At 41.0% G+C, this 23,873-nt stretch overlaps 1 protein-coding gene across 4 annotated transcripts in view; it reads right to left on the bottom strand.

Moving 5' to 3' along the window:
- Nucleotides 1-1,116: 1,116 nt before the first annotated feature.
- The window catches only part of PLEKHG1 (pleckstrin homology and RhoGEF domain containing G1), a 272,018-nt gene continuing 249,261 nt past the window's right edge, over nt 1,117-23,873 (bottom strand). For all 4 annotated transcript variants that reach the window (XM_086947960.1, XM_086947961.1, XM_086947962.1 and 1 more), the window contains 3 exons: nt 15,142-15,258; nt 12,483-14,124; nt 1,117-4,862 (listed from right to left, as the gene is read on the bottom strand). In XM_086947960.1, coding sequence (XP_086804086.1) covers nt 3,763-4,862; nt 12,483-14,124; nt 15,142-15,258 — 2,859 coding nt within the window. In that variant the 3' untranslated portion in view covers nt 1,117-3,762. The remainder of the gene's footprint in view (nt 4,863-12,482; nt 14,125-15,141; nt 15,259-23,873) is intronic.

Genomic DNA, 23,873 nt, shown 5'->3' with positions numbered 1-23,873 from the left:
CTGAGTGAGGTGTGGGCGAGAGCTGCTGCTGCAAAGGAGAACAGACTGGGAAGATTCCTTCTTGAAAGACAGCCTGATTAGATTGAAGATTGCAGAAGAATAGCGTGGAGGGAGAGAGAGTAAGAAAGGGTTGCGCTCCGGTGCATCAGTGGTTCTAGAGAAGTTTTAGTAAGTATTATTCTATACTGATCCTGTCCTATAGTCTTGTCTCCTTATTCTCAATCGGGAGACCTTCACCAGTCCTTTGGCCAAAGGGTTGGGTTTCCCGTTTCACCAGTTGGTAACTATTATTCTGTCTTATATTTGCATATCCTTCGCAAATGTGTTAGTTAATATGCCTTTTGACTCTTTACCTATCCACTCCTAATGCATTGAATTGTTGAATGTGTCTGTGAATTGAATGTTTTTGATATATGAAAATTTTCTCTCCCATGAAAGTTGATGGAATTTGCACTGTGAATCTGTACAAATGAGCGTTCATTTTGACTGAGTTATTTGAAAAAAATTGAATGAATCTTACCCAGAGTCTGTGATTATTTTATTGAAAGTTGTAAGTTATAATTAGTTAATTTGTTAATATCACCATCAATTACTCGACTAATGGTCCATTGACCAGAGGAAGACTGTTGATCTGTGGAGATTAGTTAGGAATTGATAAATCAAGATCAAAGTGAATATAAAACTTGGCCCCCAGCAGAACAGCCAGGAAACTTGAATGTGTTTATGGGCCCAATTTGAATTTATTGTTAACTGAAATGTTAATCCCTGGCTTTCTGCTGGATCAGCTACATTTGCACTACACAAATCTCCATACATACAAACACACCCAATATGTTATAGCATTATCTTTAAAAGCAAAGGAATCATGTCAGATGTGTAAACAGAAGTGACCAATTGGAAATCCTCAAGATAAAGCATAGCATCCGTTAAAAGCTTAAGTCTGAGCTTAACAAAAAAATTCAATAGTATAAATCCAATAAACAGTCATCCTTTTACGCCACCATTACTCATTGGCATATATTGTAATTGGGCAACGGGTACTAGATCCAACAAAGCTAAGAAATGCTAAGTCCCAGATAGCATCACATCATTAAATGACACCACAGCATCCTTGCATCATTTCATCTACACAATAGTGTTTTTTATTGTTTCAGACATGTATTGTATTTATTACATTAATTTCTAAGTAGAACAAAGTTACATAATTCTGTCATGCTTTAAACTTGACTGTTAAGCAAAGCAAAAACGACGTAAACACGACAATGAGACAGCTACATTTACATACATTATTTTTACATACTGTACAAAGACGGGTCATTATAAAAAGTGCAACTTAAAAAAAAATCCATCTTTTATCCATAGGACAAGATAGTACGATTAGTGCTGCAAGGCAGTAACATACTATTTAACAAACCTCAAAAACTTCATGTGCAACCTTTTCGACAGATGGCAAAGTGCAGAAAGCGCCACCGTACGAGAAGCTGGGACCTCGGCTAGCACTGATATAGAACATAGAGAGGTTTTTTTTCCAGAAACATAGTTCTTTTTCCTTTTTTTTGTATTTTTTCCTGAATTGAGGCACCTACCCACAACATATAAATATAGTCTTGTTCGAAGGAACGGGATGAAGGGAGATCACTAACCTTTTATTCCAATTGACTAAAAATATTTCAGTTATTTAAGAAATAGCAATTGCCTGTATCCACAGGTGATCATAAGCATGTTGCTACTGCTGTTTCTTTCACAGTATTCGAACCAGGGTTTACAATTTATAACGTCATCTTTCACATTATGCTGTTTCTCAGCTTCTCACACATTGTTCTGTTGTCTTTAGTGTAGGAGCACACCAGATTACTAATTTCTGCTATCCAACTGAAGCCAGTGGCAGGCTCATATTGTTATGAAAAGTGATAGTCAAGGGAAAGTTCAATGCGAAGCACCAAACCTTTTTTAGAAATTGCATCATTTTTTTTTTAGAAGCTATGTGTAGTCAGTGTTGCTTATTTTACTTGTACCTCGTAACTACACCTTGCACTTAGAAAGAATGTCTGCAAGGGATTGTGCGTGTGTGCATCTGCACACACATTTTGGGAGTATATCTTGGTTTCATATTATGTGCACTATTGAAATGTTTAGTATACATTTTCACATTTCGTATAAGAACATGGAACGTTTTTGTTTCAGTCACATGTTCCAAGTGTCAAAATGCAAGTTGCACAGCATGACATCTTGATGTTGTTTTATTTTATTTTGAAGGTGTATATGCTTATGCGGAGCCAAATAATCCAAATTATTAAGGTCTGAAGCATCCAGAGTTTTCTTGAACATTTTGAGATAATCCAAGCTCTGTTCAAGTTATGAGACAAAAGGTGCATTTCCTACTATGAAGCCTCTTTTGACCGAAATTCTGTGTCAGATGGACACATACATTTGACCTGCTCTTCTTGGTTGACACCTAGTTTCTTTTTGTACGCTTCATAAGATACAAAGCAGAATTTTAAGAAATAATGGGTCTGCGAGGAAAAGGAACTCTTTTGCAGTCTTATTTCAAGGCATTTGACATATTCACAGTAGACTTTTGAAGTTGTGTGAATTTATACAGGGCCGAACTGGGATCGCAAATTCACGCAAGTGCTCTATGTCTAGCCTACTGCTGTTTGTCAAATGGTTGAGCTTTGCATAAACAATATGATGTTTAATGTGACATCCAAGGAGTTGAGATTAAGGGAACTTAAAGACAACTCAATTTTTTCTGTGTATTATCTTCATCAGTGATCAAATATTGTCTGAGCACTTGGTTGTGGAAAGTTTAACTTCAACTGAAGTTTCAGTTTAACTCTGATCACTCTATAGTCGAAATAGAATACGGATTTCAGACTAGGATCGAAGCATACGATTATTCGGAGGTGTTTTTGATCTGCATGCAAATTGTCTTTTGAGTGGAATATGACCAGACCATAAAAAACAAATGGGAGAAGCATTTCATAAATAAATTACATGAACACTGTAACTCTCGCTGATATGCGCACAGAATTTAGAAGGAAATCAGACCGTGACAATTCTTGAAGAACATTGCTTGAGAAACTAGTGCAGGCAATCAGTGTTCTTATGTAGACTGGCACTGGATTATTAGAACCTATCTTTGTTAATGTCTGGATAAAAGTTGCACATGATGTCATTTTTGTACCACTGGGATCATGATAGACAGATAAACCAGAAGAAAGCCAACAAATGTAAAAAAAACAACAATTTAAACTGCCACTGGAAAAGGAGATCAAACTCCTCCAACATTGGACTGGAACAGCACCATGTTTTGCATGAAGACAGCAAAAAACTAAAGAGACAGGGTAGCAGTCGAAAGCAACACTTTTGAACCACGGGACGAACTGGCAGGAAGGTCCACTCTGAGGAAGTTACTTGTTAAGTGCATTCTCCAATAAGCAAGAAGAACTGTGCAAATGGGAAGCACCTAAACATGCATCTAGAGTGAAATATTATCGTTTACATCCCACTCTTTCACATGTCCAAGAGCGGAGACCTGCTGAATAGATGACTCGTAATAGAACAACTAGCAATAGACAGCTAATCCTTTTACATTTTTGATTACACTTGTAAACAAAGATACAATAAGCAGGTATTGCTGTGATACAGTGCATGAAGTCAGGACGCTAAAAGGCCTTACAGTACATAGTGCCAGTTTTTTGTTTCAAGGCTCTAAACGTGCCAACCTACCTGGGCATAAATTAAGTTGGTTGCAGATAATCATGCAAAACTACTTGAGCTAAGACACTGAAACTTTTCCCTTAAAGACTGAACAATATTTTGCTGCGTAGGTGATGGTACTCTCCACAAATAGTCATTGAGTTTGTCAGAGTCACTATACGTGGTCAGTTGTGGAGAGGAGGCATGCCTGCTGCTTTGAGACTTTGCAGGTGTGCATGGATCACTGAAGGAATAAGACATGTCTGTGGTATTTAGTGTCTGAGGAGGGGCGTGGCTTACACTGAATGACATGCCAGACTTCTTTGCTTTGATCTGATCAGCATCCAAGCAACTGTCCTCGTCATCTGACCTGATTTCAACATAATCATCATCGTCATCATTGTCGTCTGACCCTCCTTTGTCTTTAAAGTTAGAAAAATAGTTCTGCGTTGCAATCTCAGCATTGAGGGCTGGGTTTCTGTTTACAAGTAATATTTGTTGTGAGTCCTGCAGAGTGAGATCTGAACGTTCTTTCAAACTTTTCTGAGTCGTATCACATGAAAATGAACCAGGCGTATCATACACATTGTTTGGCCTACCAGACCACACACATTCATTGGAATTCAGGTTTTTTGGGGTCAGTTTGTCCCTGTAATTTAAGGTTTCACCTGACTTGCTGGTCATAACTGAAGGGATTGACTGTGATCTACCATACTTTGGGAGTTTGGAACTACTTCCTCTATTTTCCAACGAGTTGAACAGGAAATCTTGGCGCACATTCTGTTTGTTAGACTGACTCGCAACGGTGCTACATCTTTGGGTTTGGTCCTGGGGATGAGGGGAACCTTTGAAGGAAGGTATGGAAGATGTCAGCTGCTTCTGGGAACATTTCGCATTGAGTTCAGAAGAGTTGTAAATTGATTTAGCACCTTGACCGTCAGACAAGGAGAAAAAATTGGCCAAGTCTCCATTACTGTAGGTAGAATCTAAAAGCCACTCCTCCATTTGTGAACATTCGCTACTGAGCTGTGATGACAGCGGCTTCGGGTGTGAGCTGTGTGAAGCAGATGAGGTGGATCGGGCATCGTTCTGTGGTTTGGATGGCATCTCTCGAAAAAGAATCTGGTCATACAGTTGGGAATATTCTGCAATCCTGGCACCTGGTAATGAAAATTGATAAAATTACCACACAGTGAACACTATGTAACTGAACAATTTTGACATATAACAAGCACTGACAAACCCAATTGTTTTGGCCTTTGTATGAACCTGAGATGGAACAGTATTAGCAGCATAGGCAGCAACAGTATAAGCGCTCCTCGCATGCAGATCGACTACAATATGATTGCAGAAGTGCAAGTCCCTCTAATACACAAATAGCCAGCACACTTTCGCCAACAGGATACTATTCTAAAAGTAGCAACGCAAGTGGGCCTTGGACACAAACAGGTGTCCAAGAATGAAGCAACAGCAGTAGCGACTGCTTCTTTCACAGAAAATAAAAGTATTGACAGCAGCTTTACAGGATTACACACACACAAAGAAAGCAAAGGTGCAGCACAACCAGTGAAAGCTTCCCTAAAAGTCTTGGGAATAAGCCACTATAGGGCTATGGATAACCAAAGTGGTCAGCAGAGCTGGTGACTACAGGTAAGGCTACAGCCAGATTATTGGGGAAAAAATCTGCCATTTTTCTGACATAGTGAGTGACTGAGAGATGAAATTCCATTTGCCTGTGGTACTGAAAATCATTGCTGATGGATGGGTTCAAGGAAGACTGGTAGCCCACAATGTCACAGAGGAATGCCACAACAGTGGCCTGAAAAAGAAAAGGAGATAATAGTGTGTTTCTAGCACAATGGCTGAATGACTGAGTAAGATCCTTGTATCAAAGACACTCAACGGCCACTGGCTGGAGTTAACCTGACCACTCTGAGGAACCAATGACATGGAGTGGAGAATAACTAAAAACGCCCACATTTAGAATTTGTATTCTGACATATTTTCTCCTATTAATGGTATAAAAGTGTAGGAGGTGCATCCCATATGCCTTGTTGCCATTGAAGTCTGTGTTTCAAGCATTTCACTCATTTCTTTGAGTGTGACTCCTTAAGTTCTACGGCTATGCGGCAAAGTATGTGCCTCATCTTCGAACCATCTTCCTCTGCCAAAGGACCAAAGCTGCACCTCAGTGATCAGACCCAATAAGTCCTAAAACGGTCTGAGGTTGCTTGTGTTTTACTTCAGCTTGGATGTGGCTTTTCTGCTGGAGCTGAACTCTACCTTCTGAACAGAACCTCAGTTAATTTGCAGGGCACATGTAGTACTGTCACAGGAGGTAGGGTTTAGGTAGCTATGTGGAAGCAGTACGAAGTACATGATGTCGGGTGAGTGTATTCTATGGTATTTGCAGTGTAAATGGTTTAAAATGCAGGGGGCATTCTGTACCATGCCCACAGTGCATGGTAAAGAATGCAGCTGCTGTAGGGTCTATGTTTTGGTGTTGGCCAGGTGTGGATTAGATGTGGTGGTGCAAGCAATGATTTGGAGTGCAAATGGTTGTGTAAAGGAGGTGGGCTGTGTTGGGGTAGGGCAAGGGATAGGTGGTGGTACACATTTTGGTATATAGTGCAGCCATAAGGTGGATGGCAATGTTGTGGTGAAAATGTAGCCAACTTCCCATCTCATAAGCCTTCCACAGTCATTTAGATTTCCAGGCGCTGGTGATTTTTCCAGAAGTAAGGGGCACGTAGCTACTTCTGGTCATTCAACTAGATGATAGTGACATAGCCCTAGGTTAGATTTACTTTGTTTCACCAGCATTACATTCATTTTGCCATGTACTGCTAATTACACAGCTCTGGATTTCAGTTTCTTAATTTAAAGTGGGTCACCCATTTGGTGGTTAATTGCTTCTGACAGCTTTGTCAAACGTAGACAACCACTTCACAAGGAAAATATATTGTATTGCGATTTGTTTCATGCAAGACCTTCTTTACTTTCAATCATGTGATCTCCCCTTGAGCGTGCAAAATTACTATTGGTCTACTATCCACCATTTGCTAGCTACCTCATTTTTACCTGAACATTCACTGATCATCACATTTGGATGTATATTTTGCATTTTGCTTTCTCTACTTTCATTATATTTTACTCCACCATTTTGATTAGTTACCAAACTATTTATCTTTACAGATATTTGGAACCTACAGTTATTTTTCTTCCTTGATTGATATCACCCGCCAATGTTAATTCTTCCTTCTGTTCATCAATATGAACCCCCCCCCCCCCATTTAACGATATGGATATAATCAAATTATTTGCAAATGCTACCACATATTCCTATATTGCACCTCTCTACTGGCCTCATAGGATCTCATCTGTTAAGTTTATAACTTATGATTAATTTTTCCTCGGCTTTCCAATAAAACTGTGCCACTTCACAACAAACATACACTGGTCTTGGTGGGCTTATTTCATTCTGTTTCAATTTGTACAATGGGTATACTTAATCTCTGTCGCTCACCATTTTTCTTTTTTCAACTATTAGGCCCTCTATTTCCTGTTGAATCACATTTCGTCCACTACCTTTCTGGCTCACACATCTTGTTTGGAGACGCTTATAGATATCCAATTGGACCAGTCTTGCTACATATTGATTATAAATATATGTTTCAGCCTTGAAAACATTCTTTCAGGAACAAAACATGTCAGCTGACCCTCTTTAATATGTGCGCCTACACAGCACAGCAATCGTCAGATCTGCACTTATGATTTGACATCAGTAATTGTTCAGCCTTTGACTATATAATTAAGCACATTTCTAATCCATCTTTTGTGCCTAATGACACAGTAATTTTGAAATATTAAACTTACCTAATATTCACCAAAGTCACACAATACCCGCTGTCCATTCCTTGGAGCCCTTAACCTTGTCCTGTCTCTCTTTGTTGTATTCAACACATTTTTGACGTTTTGTTTCTTCATTTAAAGACCTTTTATTTTTATTGGTGACAGCAAAGTAAGTAAAATAGACTCCAGCTGGAGAGCAAAGGTCTACTTTGTTATATATATATTTTTTGAGTTTCATATAGCGGAGTTATATATATATATATTGAGTTTTATATAGAGCAAACTAGACCCAAAGGTATGAGAGCACTTTACAGAGTATGCATAGCAACATTACCAACAATATGCAAGGAGATTAATAAAAAACTGTAGGCATATATGGTAAATATGGAATAGACAGGAGATATAGTCTGGAGGTAGCAATGGTAGGCTCCCCCTCCAAAAGTTAGGGTGCAGCATAGTTAATTTTGAAAGATGGAATTGTTCTGGCTTGTTGAGGATCACGGGGGAAGTGTTTCAAGGAAGTTGGTCATTTTGGGTGGGAAGGTGCAGGTATTTACAGAGAAGAAGTCATTTGAGGTTTTTCCTCAAGAGTGGGAATGATTGCACGTAGATCCTGTGGCGGGACATTCCAGATTCTAGGTGCATTCCCGGAAAAGGCACAGGTGAGTGATTTTTCTTTGTTACGTTTTGATGGGATCAAGAGTTGAGTGTTTGAGTTTCGCAGGTGCCTCTTTTGTCCAACTTTTGAAAATTTTTTTGCGAGTAAGGTTAATTTTTCAGTGTAGAGAGCTTTGTGGGCTACGCAGGCCATTTTGAATATATGTCTTGCTTTGATAGGTAGCCAGTTTAGTTTCTTGAGTGTGGGAGTGATGTCATCATAGTGGCTTACCAAGGAGAGGAGCCTGGCTGCTGTGTTAAGTGTGGATTTCATGGGAATTCGTTTTTTTGGGGCATACCGTTGAGTGCTGCATTACCGAAGTCCATCTTAGAGTGGACTAAGGATTGTACTACAGTCTTTAAATCTTCAAGGGGATGAAGGTTATGACTTTTAAGTGTTTTATCGTGAAGGAGGCACTTTGTGTGGAGGCATTAATGTGGTTTTGCATGCTCAGGTTATTGTCAAGAGTATTCCCTAATGATTTGACAGAGTTGGAGAGGGATAATTTACAGTTTACTGCAGTTAGGTTCTCCAGTCAGTTGCATATAGGATAGGACTTTCCTTTTGGTTGGGCAAAAGCGCTCCGATACCCGATGTCTCGGGTCTTGTCCGTGCTATATAAAACTCTAAAAAATAAAGAGGAGTTCAGTTTTGTTTGGTATTAGCATTAGGTGGTTGTTGGTCAGCCAGGATTGCATGATGGAGAGTGTTGTTTAGGTGCTAGATGTCTCTGAGAGACGAGATTATAATGTAGAGTCGGGTGTCATCTGCATGGAGATGGTAGGCAGTTATGGCTTGTTTCAGGATGACTGCGAGTGGTTCCATGTAGAGGCTGAAAAAGGCAGGGGATAGGATTAATCCTTGGGGAACACCTTAAGGAACTGATATTGCTGGTAAAGTGGATTTGTTCAGCTTGATTAGTTGAGATCGTTAGTTCAGGTATGAGACAAACCACTGGTGAATGCTACCGTTGATGCCTGCACGTGGTGGAAGGGTGTTTAGGTGAATGTTATGGTTAACAGTATCAAAGACCGCTGAGAGGTCCAGGAGGATGAGGCGGGCATGCCTGGCCCTCATCGAGAGACGTGCAAGTCATCCGTGATGTTCAGGATTGCAGTTTCTGTGCTGCAGCTTTTCCTGAACCCACTTTGGAAGGTGTTATGTAGCTCGAATTTTTCAATGTGGCTGTCAAGTTGAGAGCACACATTTTTTGATAGTTTTGGCAAGGAGATGCAGGTTGGTTATAGGTCTGTAGTTGTTGAGGTCATTCTGGTCGGCGTATGGCTTTTTGACGAGTGGGTGACTTTTCCACATTTGAGGGAGGTTGGTAGAATGCTGCTGGATATGGGGAGTTAATGATTTTAGTCTATGTAGGGGAGATGATGTGTCTGAGGTTTTGATGAGGGAAGGGGGTTAGAAAGGTAAGGTCAGCTTTATGGATGCAAGTATTCCCGTGATATCTTCTTCCGAGGTATTTTAGAACTTGGCCCAGGTTGCATTGTTTTTCAGTTGTATGGGATTATGGTTGCGTGTGGCAAAGCTGGGTTTGCGGGGACCATTATCGGTTGGAGTGAGGCAGTGGAAGGACCATCTTTGGTAGAAGGGACATCATTGGTGACGGGTGGGGAGGTGGTGGGGCAGTGAGAGTTCAATGTTTGTTCCTTTTTCAGAGAAGAATTTGGCGAATTCCTCGCAGCACTTGACCGTCATCATAAGAGTGTGGAGGGAAGGATTAGGTTTGCTGTTTGATGATGTTGAAAAGGTCTGTAGGTCTGTTTCAGGAGTGGTCAAGTTGGGCTAGGAAGAAAGAGGATTTCTTTCTGTAAATATGTTTTTTGTATTTAAGGCGTTCCGCTCGGAGGAGGGGAGATGGATCAATAAGGTTTGTTGTCTCCAGTTTCTTTCAGCCAGTCTAAGTTGTCATCTCTCTTTGTTCAAGTCTTTATTGAACCAGGATCTGGAAGAGATAGTTCTTGATTTCTTCAGTTTTATAGGGGTGACAGTGTCAAGAAGATCTGACGTTTTCATGTTGTAGTGGGAGGTGAGGTAGTCGTGGAGGTAAGGCCAGGTGGGGGTAGAATTTGGGAGCTCTATAGGGATTCTGGTTCTGATTAGGGGATTTTGTGGGTATTTCTCGTCCAGTACTTGGGATGATTAATGTGGGTGTGGAGTTTAGGTTGGTGGACACAGAGGTCAAATAAAACAGTGTGCTAATTAGTCCAGTTGGTGGGTAGGATGGAATGGAGGGATATGGTATTATGATTGGAGATGACTACGTCTAGGGTAGATCCTGTATTGTGAGGTTTTTCAGTGTTGAGTGAGATCTGTTGATTCAAGGAGAGTGGATAGGGCTTGTACTGTTGGGTCATCAGCATCATACAGGTGCAGGTTGATGTCTCCTCATGCAATGTCTGTGGAGACCTTCGGGGAGATTTGTGTTATAAGGTCTGTTAAATCATCAAAGAATTGTAGTTTTTCATATGGTGGGTGATATATAATGTGGAATTTGAAGGGGTTGGAGCCTTTGGAGGAGAGATTGACTCCTAAATTTCGAAGGTAGGGTATTCAGCTGTGTGGAAGGGTTTCAGGCAGAGATCGTTTTTGTGAATGATAGCTAATCGAACACAGACCACGATCTTTGCGGTCATGATGAAGGATTGAGAAGTCTGGAAGGGTGAGGACATCGATAATGGAGGATGAGTTGTCAGTTCGCCAGGTTTCGGTTAGAAAACAAATGCAGTTTTAAATTGAAGGATGTTTTCCGCTATTTTGGTGGCATATTTGACTGCTGACCAACAGTTTAATAGCATGCAGTTTAGCGAAGGTAGTGTTTTTGGATCGAATGATTGGGTTGGATGGTATTACGTAGGGCAGTGGTCTGGGGAAGCAATTGGAGGGGATCCTGCTGGTGCCAAGGATGACCGGAATCTTGTGGTAGCAGGAACGGCTGGGAGCGTTGTTGTAGGAGTTGCTCAGCATCTCAGCTCCTAGCTGCGACATTCTCGTATTGGTGCGTCTAGGTTTGAGGTGGTAGTGGGTGTAGGGGATAGGTAGCCAGTGGGGAGAGCATGGGGGGGAAGAGTGCATAGTTGTGGTCTGATCAGTATTCATCTTAGTTATGTGAATGGGAGGCAAGCTGTAGCAAGTCTTTGCGTAGTGAGGAGATTTCTTCCAATATTTTGTTGATTTTGTGTTCTAGGCATGTGATAGTGGAGATCAGTTGGTTCTGTGGCAAGAGAAGGCATAGGCTGGTGGTCATCGTAGGCTAGGGAGGGTGCTATAGTAGAAGCTAGTCTGCCGTGGAATGTAAAGTGTGAGTTCTAGTGGAGGCGTTTAGTCTAGCTGCATAGGGGAAGAGGTTCTTGGAGGGTGAGGAGCTAGATTGAGAAGTGTGAACATAACTACATGATTTTTGGGACTGGGGAGGATGTAGGAAGGGTATAGGTTGCGGTAGTGTGATGACATTGGGGAATGATGAGTTCAGGTGAGATAGGAGAGCGTACGGGGATGTGTTATGTGCAGTTAGTGGGAGGGGTGGTTGAGCACCGTTGATATGTAGACACAGAAAGTGAGGAGGTTTTGCTCTGAGGCTTAGATTAGGATGTTTATGTTTCTGTGTATTGAGAATTCACTGTAAAATTTTTGGAATGGGGATCTGTTGAGTTTGGATTTGTGTGGGAAGCTCATAAATGCAGTTTTTAAGTTGCCACGTAAGCATTTTATTTCCTGCCGGTGAATGCAGTAGGTTGCAGTACAGGTGACAGCTGAAAGAGAACACAAGCATCACAACCACCATCTCCGTTGGTGTGTGCAGTGCAAAAACATTTTTAAATGTCCAAACATTTGCTCTTGAAAAGTATTCAGTTTACACGCCAGGTTTATTGGGTAAGCGTTAGTAACTGTGACATGGGCACTACCACACCAAATTACTATTCCAGGAGCTGGTATTTAAACCTGAAGGCACAAGCATCATCTAAAGATAGAGATGGATTATCACACATAAAACACAAATGTAATAATGCTACTCACACACTCTTGACATTCATGCAAAAAGCAAAGTAAATGGTGCAATAGTTAAAGTCATATTCATTTGTGACAAATGAAGAAAGTGTTACCGACACTACCTCTTGAAAATACAACTACACATATTTGTTCTAATATTGCAGTATTAAGAGTTTGCAAAGCCTTTGAATATTCCTTTACAGCAAAGAAAACACACAGCTTACAGCGGAATTCAATGCTTTTTGCTTTCCCCATAACCCCAACTTACCAATGGCAGCACCCCCTTGTTTCTTTTCCTCTAGAATTGCTGCAAGATCTTTGGAATTCACTTTTGGTTGCCTGCACAAAGGTTGCTCCTGTTCTGGGCTCTTTAACTTCAGTAGCTGATTGGCCTTTTTAATTTTGTGACTGTACTGCCTTGCCATCAAAAAGACTTTATTTTTTGTTTTGTCCACAAGGTCCGAACCCAGGTCGGCACTGTCTACATCTGAATTGGAAAGAATAATGCTAGCGGACTTGTAGGGGCTTTCAGCCAATGTCATATCGCCTGCTAACGTGGGCCTGTGAAGACTCACAAACAAATCCTCCTTAGCAACACGTCCTTCTCCAAACCTCATGCTGGCTCCACTGAGTCGGGCTACCTTGTTTTTTGTTATTCTAGGTGTTTCAGGCAATGAAAGCGTGGACAACGAATATTCAACTTCTTTGCTCAGTTCTGGAGTGCTTCCAGCATGCATTCTTTCTTGAACATCATCTCTGTTCACAGGGAAGGATGCAAGAAGTCGATCTTTGTTCTTCTCTTCATTCTTTTTTATGTAATTTTCTAGATCATTCCAAATTTCATCCACTTCCTCCGAAAGCTTATCTGCTGCGGACTTGTGCGAGTGTGAGTCAGAGTTCGAGGAGCTATCAACCAAATTCATATAGTCATTTTCCAGGGGAACACGGTGATCCAATGTCTCGTCGTCACTGAACTGGAGGCTTTCTTCTGAAACGAATCGTTGAAAGTTGTCGTAGCATGGGTCTGCTTCTCGCCCCATGAAACTGCTCCTTTTAGAGCAATTAGGAGCATGCCAATTGAAATCCATGACTGGTTGATCTAAGAGGCCTATTGTGTCATAAATACCTTCTTCTATTCTGAGCTCATGGGAGCTGGAAGTGTGTATGTCTCCTCGTAACATGTCTCTGCTATTTCCAAGGTGAGAAGATCTTTCTAAGACTGATTGCTTCTCACTGCTGGGCACTCCCCGTGTGTTATCACTTTGATGAAGAGAGTTGCTCGATGTGTGGGGATGCACCTCATTCTCCCTGTGAACGAGCCCCATCAGCTTCAAATCTTCATAACTGATATTATCATAGACATGTTCAATGTCATCAATGGTTAGCTCTTCTGAAGACTCAGCATATGTGTGTGTGTTGCCCACTTCAGTCCTAGAGCTGTAGTTTATGACGTGTCTTTGTGAAATCAACTGATTGCGATCATTGGCTCTGCTTCTGAAGCCATTTTGTGCAGTATTACTTTCACCAACACTGCTAGCCCGCCTGACTACTCTTCGGTAGGAGCTGGAGATCTCACTTTGTTGCATCAGCCCCATGTGCCAGCTGCAAGGGCGACCGGAAGTACTGCGCTCGTCATGCACCCTGGTGGAGTCCATGTTAGCAGCCAAAGCAGAGGGTAGGAACATTTGATAATAATCCTCATCGTCCTCCTGCTCCCGAGGTGACCGTCTGCTAGGAAACAAGGCTTGCCTGATCTGGTGATCTGTCCAGATGTTTCTCCCAGTGTTTGTACTTCCCAGAATATTCATGATCACTGAGTTGGTCTGTGTTGCGTTCACCTGTCGAGACGGCTGACCAACAGAACTGGAATTTGCTTTGGAAGAATCTTCATCCGATGGTTCCTTGAAGAGCTGAAAAAGCAAAGACACATGCCTGAGAATGGGCGAATAGCATCACATGAACCATAAACATTAATTTTAAAACCAGTGTGTGTATAAAACAACTCTATTTTGCATTGTTGAGGGTGCTTTGTGCCTCTGATATGACATGGATAGTCCTGAGAATTTACTTGGTGTGAAAAAGCTCAGACTTCCAGCTTTTTCAAACCAACACACAAGGTCCTAGGATGCTGATACAAACAGGTGAGGTAGCCATCCCCTTAAAAAAAGCAAAATCATATTTATCGCTTGCTTAGTCTATACCACTCACACAGGCAGGAAGATCAGTGAACAGATTGGAAGCTTTAATCATCAATGGCCGGATTCATAAAGCCATTTGCACACCTAAATTGCCTCTTGGTATGCAGCAGGCTTGCATTCCAAGTGTAAATTTAGATTTTTTAATTACAAAATGTAAATTAACGGCTTCATACTATTTACCTATATATTATTACATCAGTGAGCATATTTTGAGTTAATAAGCTCACTGGGGTCCGCAGTGGACGCTTCAGTACAGAGATGCGTTGAAAAGTTGATAAACACCTACAAACATGCGATTATGTGGGTATTCAAATACTGCTTCCTAACAGATTCCCACAATGTAAAAAGGGGTACATCTATAATAATGGAGGGAATGAAGATGGAACACCACCAAATCGGTCGTGGAACAGGTGTTAAGGAGTTTCTACAATAGAACAACATTTTCCAGTATTTTGAAGTGGAATCGGGGTACATTTACATATTTACACACATTTACACATGCATAAACGGCAACGTATATGGAAAACTGAGAATTCACAGTTTTGGAATCCTTTACGAATTCCATGGCAGTCACAAATGTATTCCAAAAGAAGGAAAAATCCCTAGATACTGCATTTCAGACTATTTTTGTGAATCGGCTCAAAGTTCAAACAAGTCTTCAACACATAACATATTAAAGTTTGAGTGCTAATTAAAAATTATAATATTGAGCTCATATTCATCACATACCTGACCCTGGCAGGTGCCGAGATTAATACTTCTTCGCTTCTCTACATTTTCAGAGGCTTGGCTATTGAGTCTTTTGCGGCCCCCTTTTGCCTTCTGCAGGGAATTCTGATGCAGGCACTTTAAATGAAAAAATGCAATGAATTATGTTCCACAACCAATTTTGGACAAAAGTAAAATTGCTGGGAAAACACATTTTGTGGTGCAGTTTATGAATTCAGAGTGCATTATGTATTTCACGTTAGACCAGTTGAGATTTGTTTTACCTTCCGTGCAGGAACAGCAAGTACAATATAGCAATATAGCCAATTGAGGAGTGCTATAACAGTTGTAAAAGGCGCTGAAGCTGAGTTACAGTCTGAGCCGCAGGCCAGAGCCTATAACAAGGGAAAGGGTCTTTAAGAGTGGAGAGGTGTGGTGCAGCGGCAAGGGCAGCTGACTCCGGAGCACCGGATTCACGGTTCGATCCCCGGCTCCAGCGGCAGCTTAGCACCATGTGACTCTGGGCAATAGCTCACTTAATTTCCACAACGGCCCCCAGGGCCTTTAGACCCATAAGAGTGAGTAGGTTGCGCTTTACAAATACGGATTTATTTATTATTTATTCATTTGTTTAAGAACAGGTATAGGCAGAAGGGCTATAATGCCAATGGAACATTCCACACACTGGAGAAGAATATTCTACATTAAAAAGGGGGAAACAAACAAACATTGGAATTTGAAATGTTGGAATGTTGGGGAAAAAAGGCCTGTACAGCCATTATTGGTCCTGGCCACTCCATAGTCTTCAATGCAGCTGTCAACATTCTACTGTTTTTAATTTACCTTTTACGACAGCTCAATCCATTAACAGCCATCTTATCTTCCTGGGTGACCATTTACAGGGCATAAGAGTATAGTGCTATTTGAGAAGAAAAGGCTAGGGACCTCATCACTACACTCTCATTGTGGAGAAGTGTGGCTCACTGGTTAGAGCAGGCAGACCCTGAAGCAGAGGTCAGACCCGGGACCAGGGTTTGATTCCCGACGCGGCAGGGTGTTGAGCTCAAATGTCCACGGACTCGATAATTCTCGCTTCGGTGCCTGACCTAATCATGGGTTCACACTCTGCAACTCTGGGCATTAAGCTTGCTTAATCTCCACAACGGCCCCCCGCGGCGGGATGCCTGGCTTTCACCTTGGGGATGCCCTGTAGGGGCTATCTCACAGGGAAAACCCAGGACGGGTTCCCAAAGCAAGCGCGGAGATACCCCTTTGGGGGTCGATTCTGGCGCTATATAAGAAATATAATAATAATAATAATAATTGTCACTAAGAGCTTTTGAACTACAACCAATTGCTGGTCCATTTTATAGGTGAGATGATGACAACAAGCAAGTATTAACTAGTTTTGATAATGACCACACTTATGCTGCATGTAAATCTGATGATGTCGACATGTCCTTGGATGAGAATTGAAAATAACTTATTTGACCACAGAGACAGGGTCCTGAAGCTGAAGATTTTTTAACTGACTTTTTTGTTTCTTGTTTATTTAAGCTGCATAATTTTAATTTGCATATTAAGTATCATGCCTGATATATTTAATTGCCAACATGCATCCCTCTTAAGTGACATTTTTTATAATAATGTCTTTTTTATAATACCTCACATTTCTTAACGTTTAATGTTTTATTACTTGAAATACACAAGGTTCAACAAAACAAATTCATGCACAAGCATATTGCATTTATTCTTCCTATTTTTATGTATCCTGCTTTTATGAAGCTATATTTATTTATACTCTTTTTATTTATAAGATATTATGAAACTAGTGGAATTTTATATTTTTATGTTCTGAGAGCATGGGTTACCCTAAATTACAATTACATAAATCCCCATACATCTCTCCGCCCATATGATGTCACAATTCAGACGTATGAGCGGAGAATGACTATAAGGCATATGGCTCGACTCCATTTTAAGTTGGGAGAGGCTACATTTTCTGTAGTTTTGCAAAATCATTAACACGTCTACCTTTGACGCAGATGTTGTCTGTCCTTATCTTTCCAAGAACTTGTGAAAGTGTCAAATCACTGATATAGACATGAACAAAATACACCTGTTGTGACATCAGTCTTGAACAACTTACTTGTTATCTCGAATTCAAGGTAAAATAAGAACAACAGCCAAAACAGTGTAGTCTGAATTGTATTTTTACCTCATTTTTAGAGTTTTATATAGCGCGAACAAGACCCGAGACATCGGCTATAAGAGCGCTTAATATGAGCACCAGTTTCGTTACATGAGGACACATTAATTTTTGTTAGGCACGGGGAGATTAAGTGATTTGCCCAGAATCACAGGGTGTTGCAGAGACTCGAACCCGGTTCCCCAGCTTCGAGGTCGACCGCTCTAGCAGTAAAGCTACATCTTCTAATGCGTTTTACAACTAGCATCTTGATGCTCATTGGTTCAAACATTCCTAAGGTGATGTTGAAAATTTCATCTAAGATACAATATAGTATAAAAGGACTGCCAGAAGAAGATTCTGCCTGCCCGAGACGAGCTGATGCTCCGAATGTTTGCCTTTCGTAGGGAAAATGGCCTCTCTCATGCCAAATAATTATAGTGTTTTGCTGTAAACAGGTATGCAGTTTTCTTATTCTCCCTAAGAACATCTAGATGTAAATTATTCTACTCCATGCTTTCCTAGCGTAGCGCATAAAAGTAGATTTTATGGTGTTAGCTCGTCAGTACACTTCAAAGGGTGCTCTTTGATTCAGAGAGATCACCGAAAAGGGGCCTGGGCATACCTCAGGAAGGAGATGGGGCTAATAAAAGAATCAAAAAAGCCATGGGGTGACCTTTTGATGCACATATCATTATGATGGACATCCAGGAGTGACCCTTCCGTCAATTCCATGGTCTATGTTGTGGGGCTATCAGATTTGAAGCTGCTCCTGCTGTGACAGACTGCTTTTTGGAGGAAGGGCGGGGTACAGGAGTGGGCTCTTCAAAAGGAAGTAGACCTCCCAATGCAAACTTCAAAGACTCTGATCTTAAATCACATTTGGTGCTTGTAAATGAACAATAAGAAGGAGAGCATGCGGCAACCAATACTGTCAACTTTCAAGCACCCAGTAGGAGGAGGAGAAGCTCTGCAAGACTTCTGCTTTTGGCCACTGCTGGAGACGTAGGCAGACAAGTCTCCCAACTGGGTGACGTGATATCACCCAGAGACATCCAGGAGCAACAGGGATCCTGGTGAGTGGGTCAGAGTTGCGTGGTGTGAGGAGATGGCTGCTTACTGATTGGGTCGTCGCCCATGTGCAGGTTCAAACCAGTGACTATGTATGTCAGAGGGGGCCATCCTGAAGTTAAACGTGGTCAGCATCACTGCTGTGCCTATAGGGCCGTAGACCGTATGCGGAGGAAAGTCTGTGACCCCGCACGCCAGGAGGGGTTGTGGTGTAGATTATTGCTGTGCTGAGCGAGTCATAGCCCATGTGCAAAGTGTGGTCGGTGACTCCATATGCCAGGTAGGGCCACCGGAAAGGACAAAGACTGTTTTCCAGTTCAAGCAGTCATCATGAGGAGAAGCGCTGTGGTGATCTGTGTGGGCCCGAACACCAAGGGAAGATCGGAACCGGAGCACTGCCCCCACCCCCTCCCGCACTCTCCACTTGGGAAGTATCAGGGGAACCTAACTTCTCACTGGAGAAGTTGCCATGAGGCGCAGCTGCTGCCCCGGTCAAGCCATGAGTGTCACTCACCAGCAGCAGCCGCTCCCCGCTAAAACTTTGGTTTCACCATCCTAGCAGGAGTGGTTAAGACTGACTGCAGGGCCGGAATGCCCTGGAGAAAGCATGCTCCGTACATAGCACTTCGGGCACTGGAAAACCTTTGACTTATATCAGAGTTGGTGTGGCAATCCTGAGACGCTGACTATTAGCGGGGCCTAACATGAATGTCGTCTATTGTGAATGGGTGGAGTATAACTACTATGGCTAGTGAGAGGGAAGCAGGACTCAGGAACCAGCCTATTGAACACTAGAGCCCTTATCTCAGTGATCTGTGTGCATTGCTAGTGTAAGCTGTATTTCACTTTGTGTTCCTATATAAATACTACTTTTGTCGTAAAGGACAGTATTTGACTGGACAATCCTTTATTGCAGCTATTGAATGTACTTTGAGTTGTAAGCCTAAATTAAACCCTCCATATCTACTCAATTCCCAAGAAGCTTTGGACTGCTCGACCCGCGCTACCACATAGTCAAATGCTGAAGGGGTACTTGGCTCAGTTGCTCAGGACCCAAAGTAGGTCAGGCCCAGGGACATCAGGAGTAAAAGGCCTCAACTCCCACGGTTAGCCCAGTATCCCCTTCTTGCCCAGTGGCCCTTTGAAACTGGTTGTTTTTCTTAAACTTTATATCAAAAAGCAATGTAATGTGTTTCAAAAGCGCCCAGCACACTTGCATGTGTCAGAAAAAGCTGTGGATATACTTTACACCAAGATTTGCTTTGAGATCCCTGACAAACAATGTGATAGATACTAACTAGTCACCACTACAGGTTTGTCTATTCGTCATCATATTAGACATCAAAATTGTGAGCTTCAATTGTGTTATGTGGCAAGCATCTCATAGGGACGATGTAGATATGTGATTTTGATAACCCTTAAGGAGCAATGCACAAACCTTGTGCGAACCAATCACCAAACAGGACAATTGCGTTTATTTTATTAATACGATAAAGGGCCCCCTTCTCCCAGTTCTGTTTAGCACAAAGAGAGCTCATTGGCACAGTTAATCTCATCTCTAGAAAGGTGCTGTGATGTCTCAGTTTGTTTATGTGCCACAGACCATAGATTTGCATCATAAGTTGAAATACTGCTAATACAGTTGTAATAGCACATGACAATTATCACAATATTCCAGGCTCTAACATCTAAAAAGAAAAGCACTCTGGTACAGCACAGACCCTCCTTTGCTGCAATCGGACTTGGAGAACGATGATGTAAATGGATGCAAGGACGTAGTAGTAGCTCCACTTGTATTTGGTTTGAGAGTCCCTGAGAACCTAGAGCTAAACGAGAGGCAGCCATGTGGTTCGGGCCACACTCAAGCCTTTAATGGCTTGCCCTTGGTTGGTTATGTTCCATTATCCTTTCAATGAAAAAGCATTATCTAATACAGGGGTCTCCAAACGTTTCTGTACCAAGAGCTACTTCTGATCAGTGAAACGCTTTATGAGCTACTACAGGCTAAGCAACTCGCGCATTGTTACCAGACACCCTTACTCCCAGCTTCATTGACTTGAAGCCTAATGTGCATAGAGCCAGATACTATGGTTTGAAAAAAATACTTTGAGTAGGGCCCTGAAAATGTGTGTGTATGAATGGGATATGTGTGTATGAGTGACTGAGAGCCTGTGCCATATGGAATTTTGACAAATGACATACCTGCCTCCATATGTGGCACTGTTGCAGGTATAACACAAACATACAATCATTTTTGTTTAAATGGGAGAAATTTAAAATGCAGAAACATGTTCTGCAAAGAAGTTGTTAGTATGAAATATTTTTCTGCACTTAAAATTTCTACCACTTAAAATAATGGCTGTATTTTTCAGTTATAAATTTGGCACCATGTCTACCAGCCACTGGGAGCAAGATTCCTGCTGTGTGTAAAGGTGACACTTTGAAATGGGAGAAAATTAGACTGAGTTAACATTATGTTTATAAGGATTCCATAATACTCATCATTTAGATTTTCTTCTATTTCCAAGTGTTCCCAAAGGCCTGTAGACAAGGTGCGATATTCATAACAGAAAAATACAGCCATTTGTTTGTTGTGAAGAAACATGCGTTACAAAACATGATGACTTAGTTGACTTAATTGAAAGTGGAGAAAAACATTAAGACTTTTTGTTTCATAGAAATATTTTTCTTCACTTTAAATGTCTCCTATAAAAAAGACCTTTTCAGATTTAAATATGACACAGTTGTACTAGCCACAGGGAGCAAGAGGCCTTCTGTTTGTAAACGTGACACTTGGAAATGGGAGAATTAAAAATGAAGAGTTATTTTAATCATTAAGGTAAGTTTTCATTTACATTTTCTCGCATTTAAAAAGATTCAGAAACACTATTTTGTTCTCACACTCCAATACTGAGTTCACAAGCACTTTTATTTGAGAGTTAAATACCTCAGTACTTCAGTACATTCCCTCTGTGCCCCAGCCTGGGTCATAAATCTGACTGACCACTGCTCATTATCAGGTCCTGCCATCTGCAACCTGATGATAATAATGCAAAATAAACACAGTCTTCCCGTACCTTTAAAAGGAAAATGTGGTCCTGTGCTTATTTAACAATCAACTCAAGGCTGCAAGCTACGCTGAAAGTATCTGTGAGCTACTGATTGGTAGCTCGCGATCGGTTCTTTGGAGACATCTGATTCAATAAGAAGTGTGAATATACGCCTAATTTGCCCGTCACGTATTGAACAATGTGACTTCCCAATCTAGAACATTTTATTCTACACACCCACTCACCAATTGTTTCCTTCCTCGACTGTGTGCATGTTTACATTTTGAGCTGACCCACAGGACTTGTGGATTAACTATTTCAAGAAATATTATTGTCCTCCACGAATCATGTAAACTCTGTTATCTCATGAAATTACACTTATGGACCTGAGCTGAAGACGAGGGAAGAATGTGGGGAAAAGGCAGGTATTCATTTTCAACAACATGTAAAAAAAAAAGTTGATGACCTCTCTCGAGCACCTTCTTTATCTTTTCCGAGATATTCTCGACTGAAGTTGGGAGCACTTAGAATGCACCTCCGTACACAATGGCAGAAAATAGGATTCTAAAATGGTAGGCATGCACAAGTGCATTATGGGATTAAAGTTGACTTCATACGAGTGCTTCCCCTCTGTATACCCCAACCCACTAACCAAGAAAAGTTTGCACAAGACACTCTCGGACCCAACCACTAAATTGCATAATTGTGCAAAGCATGTGAATCAATAAATGATTTCAAGCTGCAAAAAATACTATTAGCATATGTTCTCCCAAATTCACTAAATAGAGCTTCATATGAACGCTCACTCTCCCTGTATGGTTCATTTTCCGATTTCATATTCTCAATAAACTTAAAATGATGCAGACTAAAACTAGTAGTTAATTACTGCAATCTAACCTTTCAGATTTGGTAAGCCAATATCTGCATTCCATCATAGTTTTGATGAAAACATCTTTCTTCAGTGGATGTGGACCCCTGAACTGAACAACAAGATCCAGAGTAGGCTCCTACAATACACACAGTGCATTCTTTCCTCTTTTTACTGCAGCTTTGTATGTTTGTATTAATTATCTCACTTAAATCCTAGGTATGAAAGCCCTTGCTACTTCGCTTGGTTGAAGGTGAAATTGGTTATAAGAAGCTGGCTGCTGTTTCTGCAAGACTAGTTAGGTTGCCCCCAGAAATGACACATATAGAAGTTGTCCAAGTTGCTTGAATAAATATGTGGATGATCCAGACTTTCCACCTTGGTTGATCAGATAGCAAAAATGTTTTGTTGTTTGGGTATTGCGCTCTTGAAGGAACTGTGAGAAACTGGGACCGGCTCAGATGTGGAAGGGCATTTTATAATGTCTTTTCACTCCCAGCTATGCAGAGTTTCTGTTCACTTTCCTGCTTCAACTAGGTGATGAGAGGCAGACCTTACACCTTCAGCCGTCATGTCGCAGACAGCCCTGCACACCATAATACAGAGAGTGTGCTTTGGTCAGCTCCTTGCTCATGATCAAATGACGTTCTTGTTTATCACAGCTCCCTGCTTTTTCCTAGATCACTATTATCCCTATTTTAGTGTTTGTCCCACACTTGGTGCATAACTTCTTTGCCCTTTCCATTGAGTCTAACAGTAAAAAGGGCAACCCAATCTTCCCCAAGGAAATGGATATAATTCATTCAATAGACAGTAATCCTTGAGGAATCATTTAACAAACAAAATTCCTTAGTACTAAAATCGTCAAAAACATGAATCAAAATTCAATATAACACAGGACAAGGTTATCTCAAAAACAGTTTTCTTTTCATCAAATCTTCGTTTTATCAAATACCTTATTTCTTATTTTGTGTATTTTTTAAGAAGATTTTAGTACAAGACATAGAAATATATACAATGAGGAATATATATATATATATATATATATATATATATATATATATATATATATATATATTACGCTCCAACTCCTCCTGATTTAGCCAAGAAGACAAACAGCACTCGAAGAGGTATAATGCCAATCACGCAGATTTTATTTCATTTCGCGAAAAGGGGGCTCACACAGACGCGTTTCGGCGTGCTGCCTTCGTCAGTGTGTGTTACACCAGGGTGCACAGTCGACATGTTTTTAAAACATTTCGATGGTCAGAAATATATATATATATATATACATATACACAATTCATATAAGGCAACCAAAACTGCTGTAAAAAAACTATATATATTTACAACAGTATATTTACACCTTGAGCGCATCAGTATGGCTTAAACACATATTGCCATACAGTATCATCAGAATACGTTATTCATAAATTTATTCCGTTTCCAATAAAGATAAATTCCCAACCAGAAGGTGTGGAAATGTCGACGTTTCGGTCTCACAAGGTTAGTTCCACGAGACCATCCTCAGGACCAAAAAGGTTGCACCAAATCTAATATAAAACACAATATATGC

Source organism: Lissotriton vulgaris, unplaced genomic scaffold (assembly GCF_964263255.1).
Source record: "Lissotriton vulgaris unplaced genomic scaffold, aLisVul1.2 SCAFFOLD_1361, whole genome shotgun sequence".
Lineage (NCBI taxonomy): Eukaryota > Metazoa > Chordata > Amphibia > Caudata > Salamandridae > Lissotriton > Lissotriton vulgaris.
The sequence above is the reverse complement of the archived record's forward strand: the minus strand, read 5'-3'. Positions and strand labels throughout refer to the sequence as shown.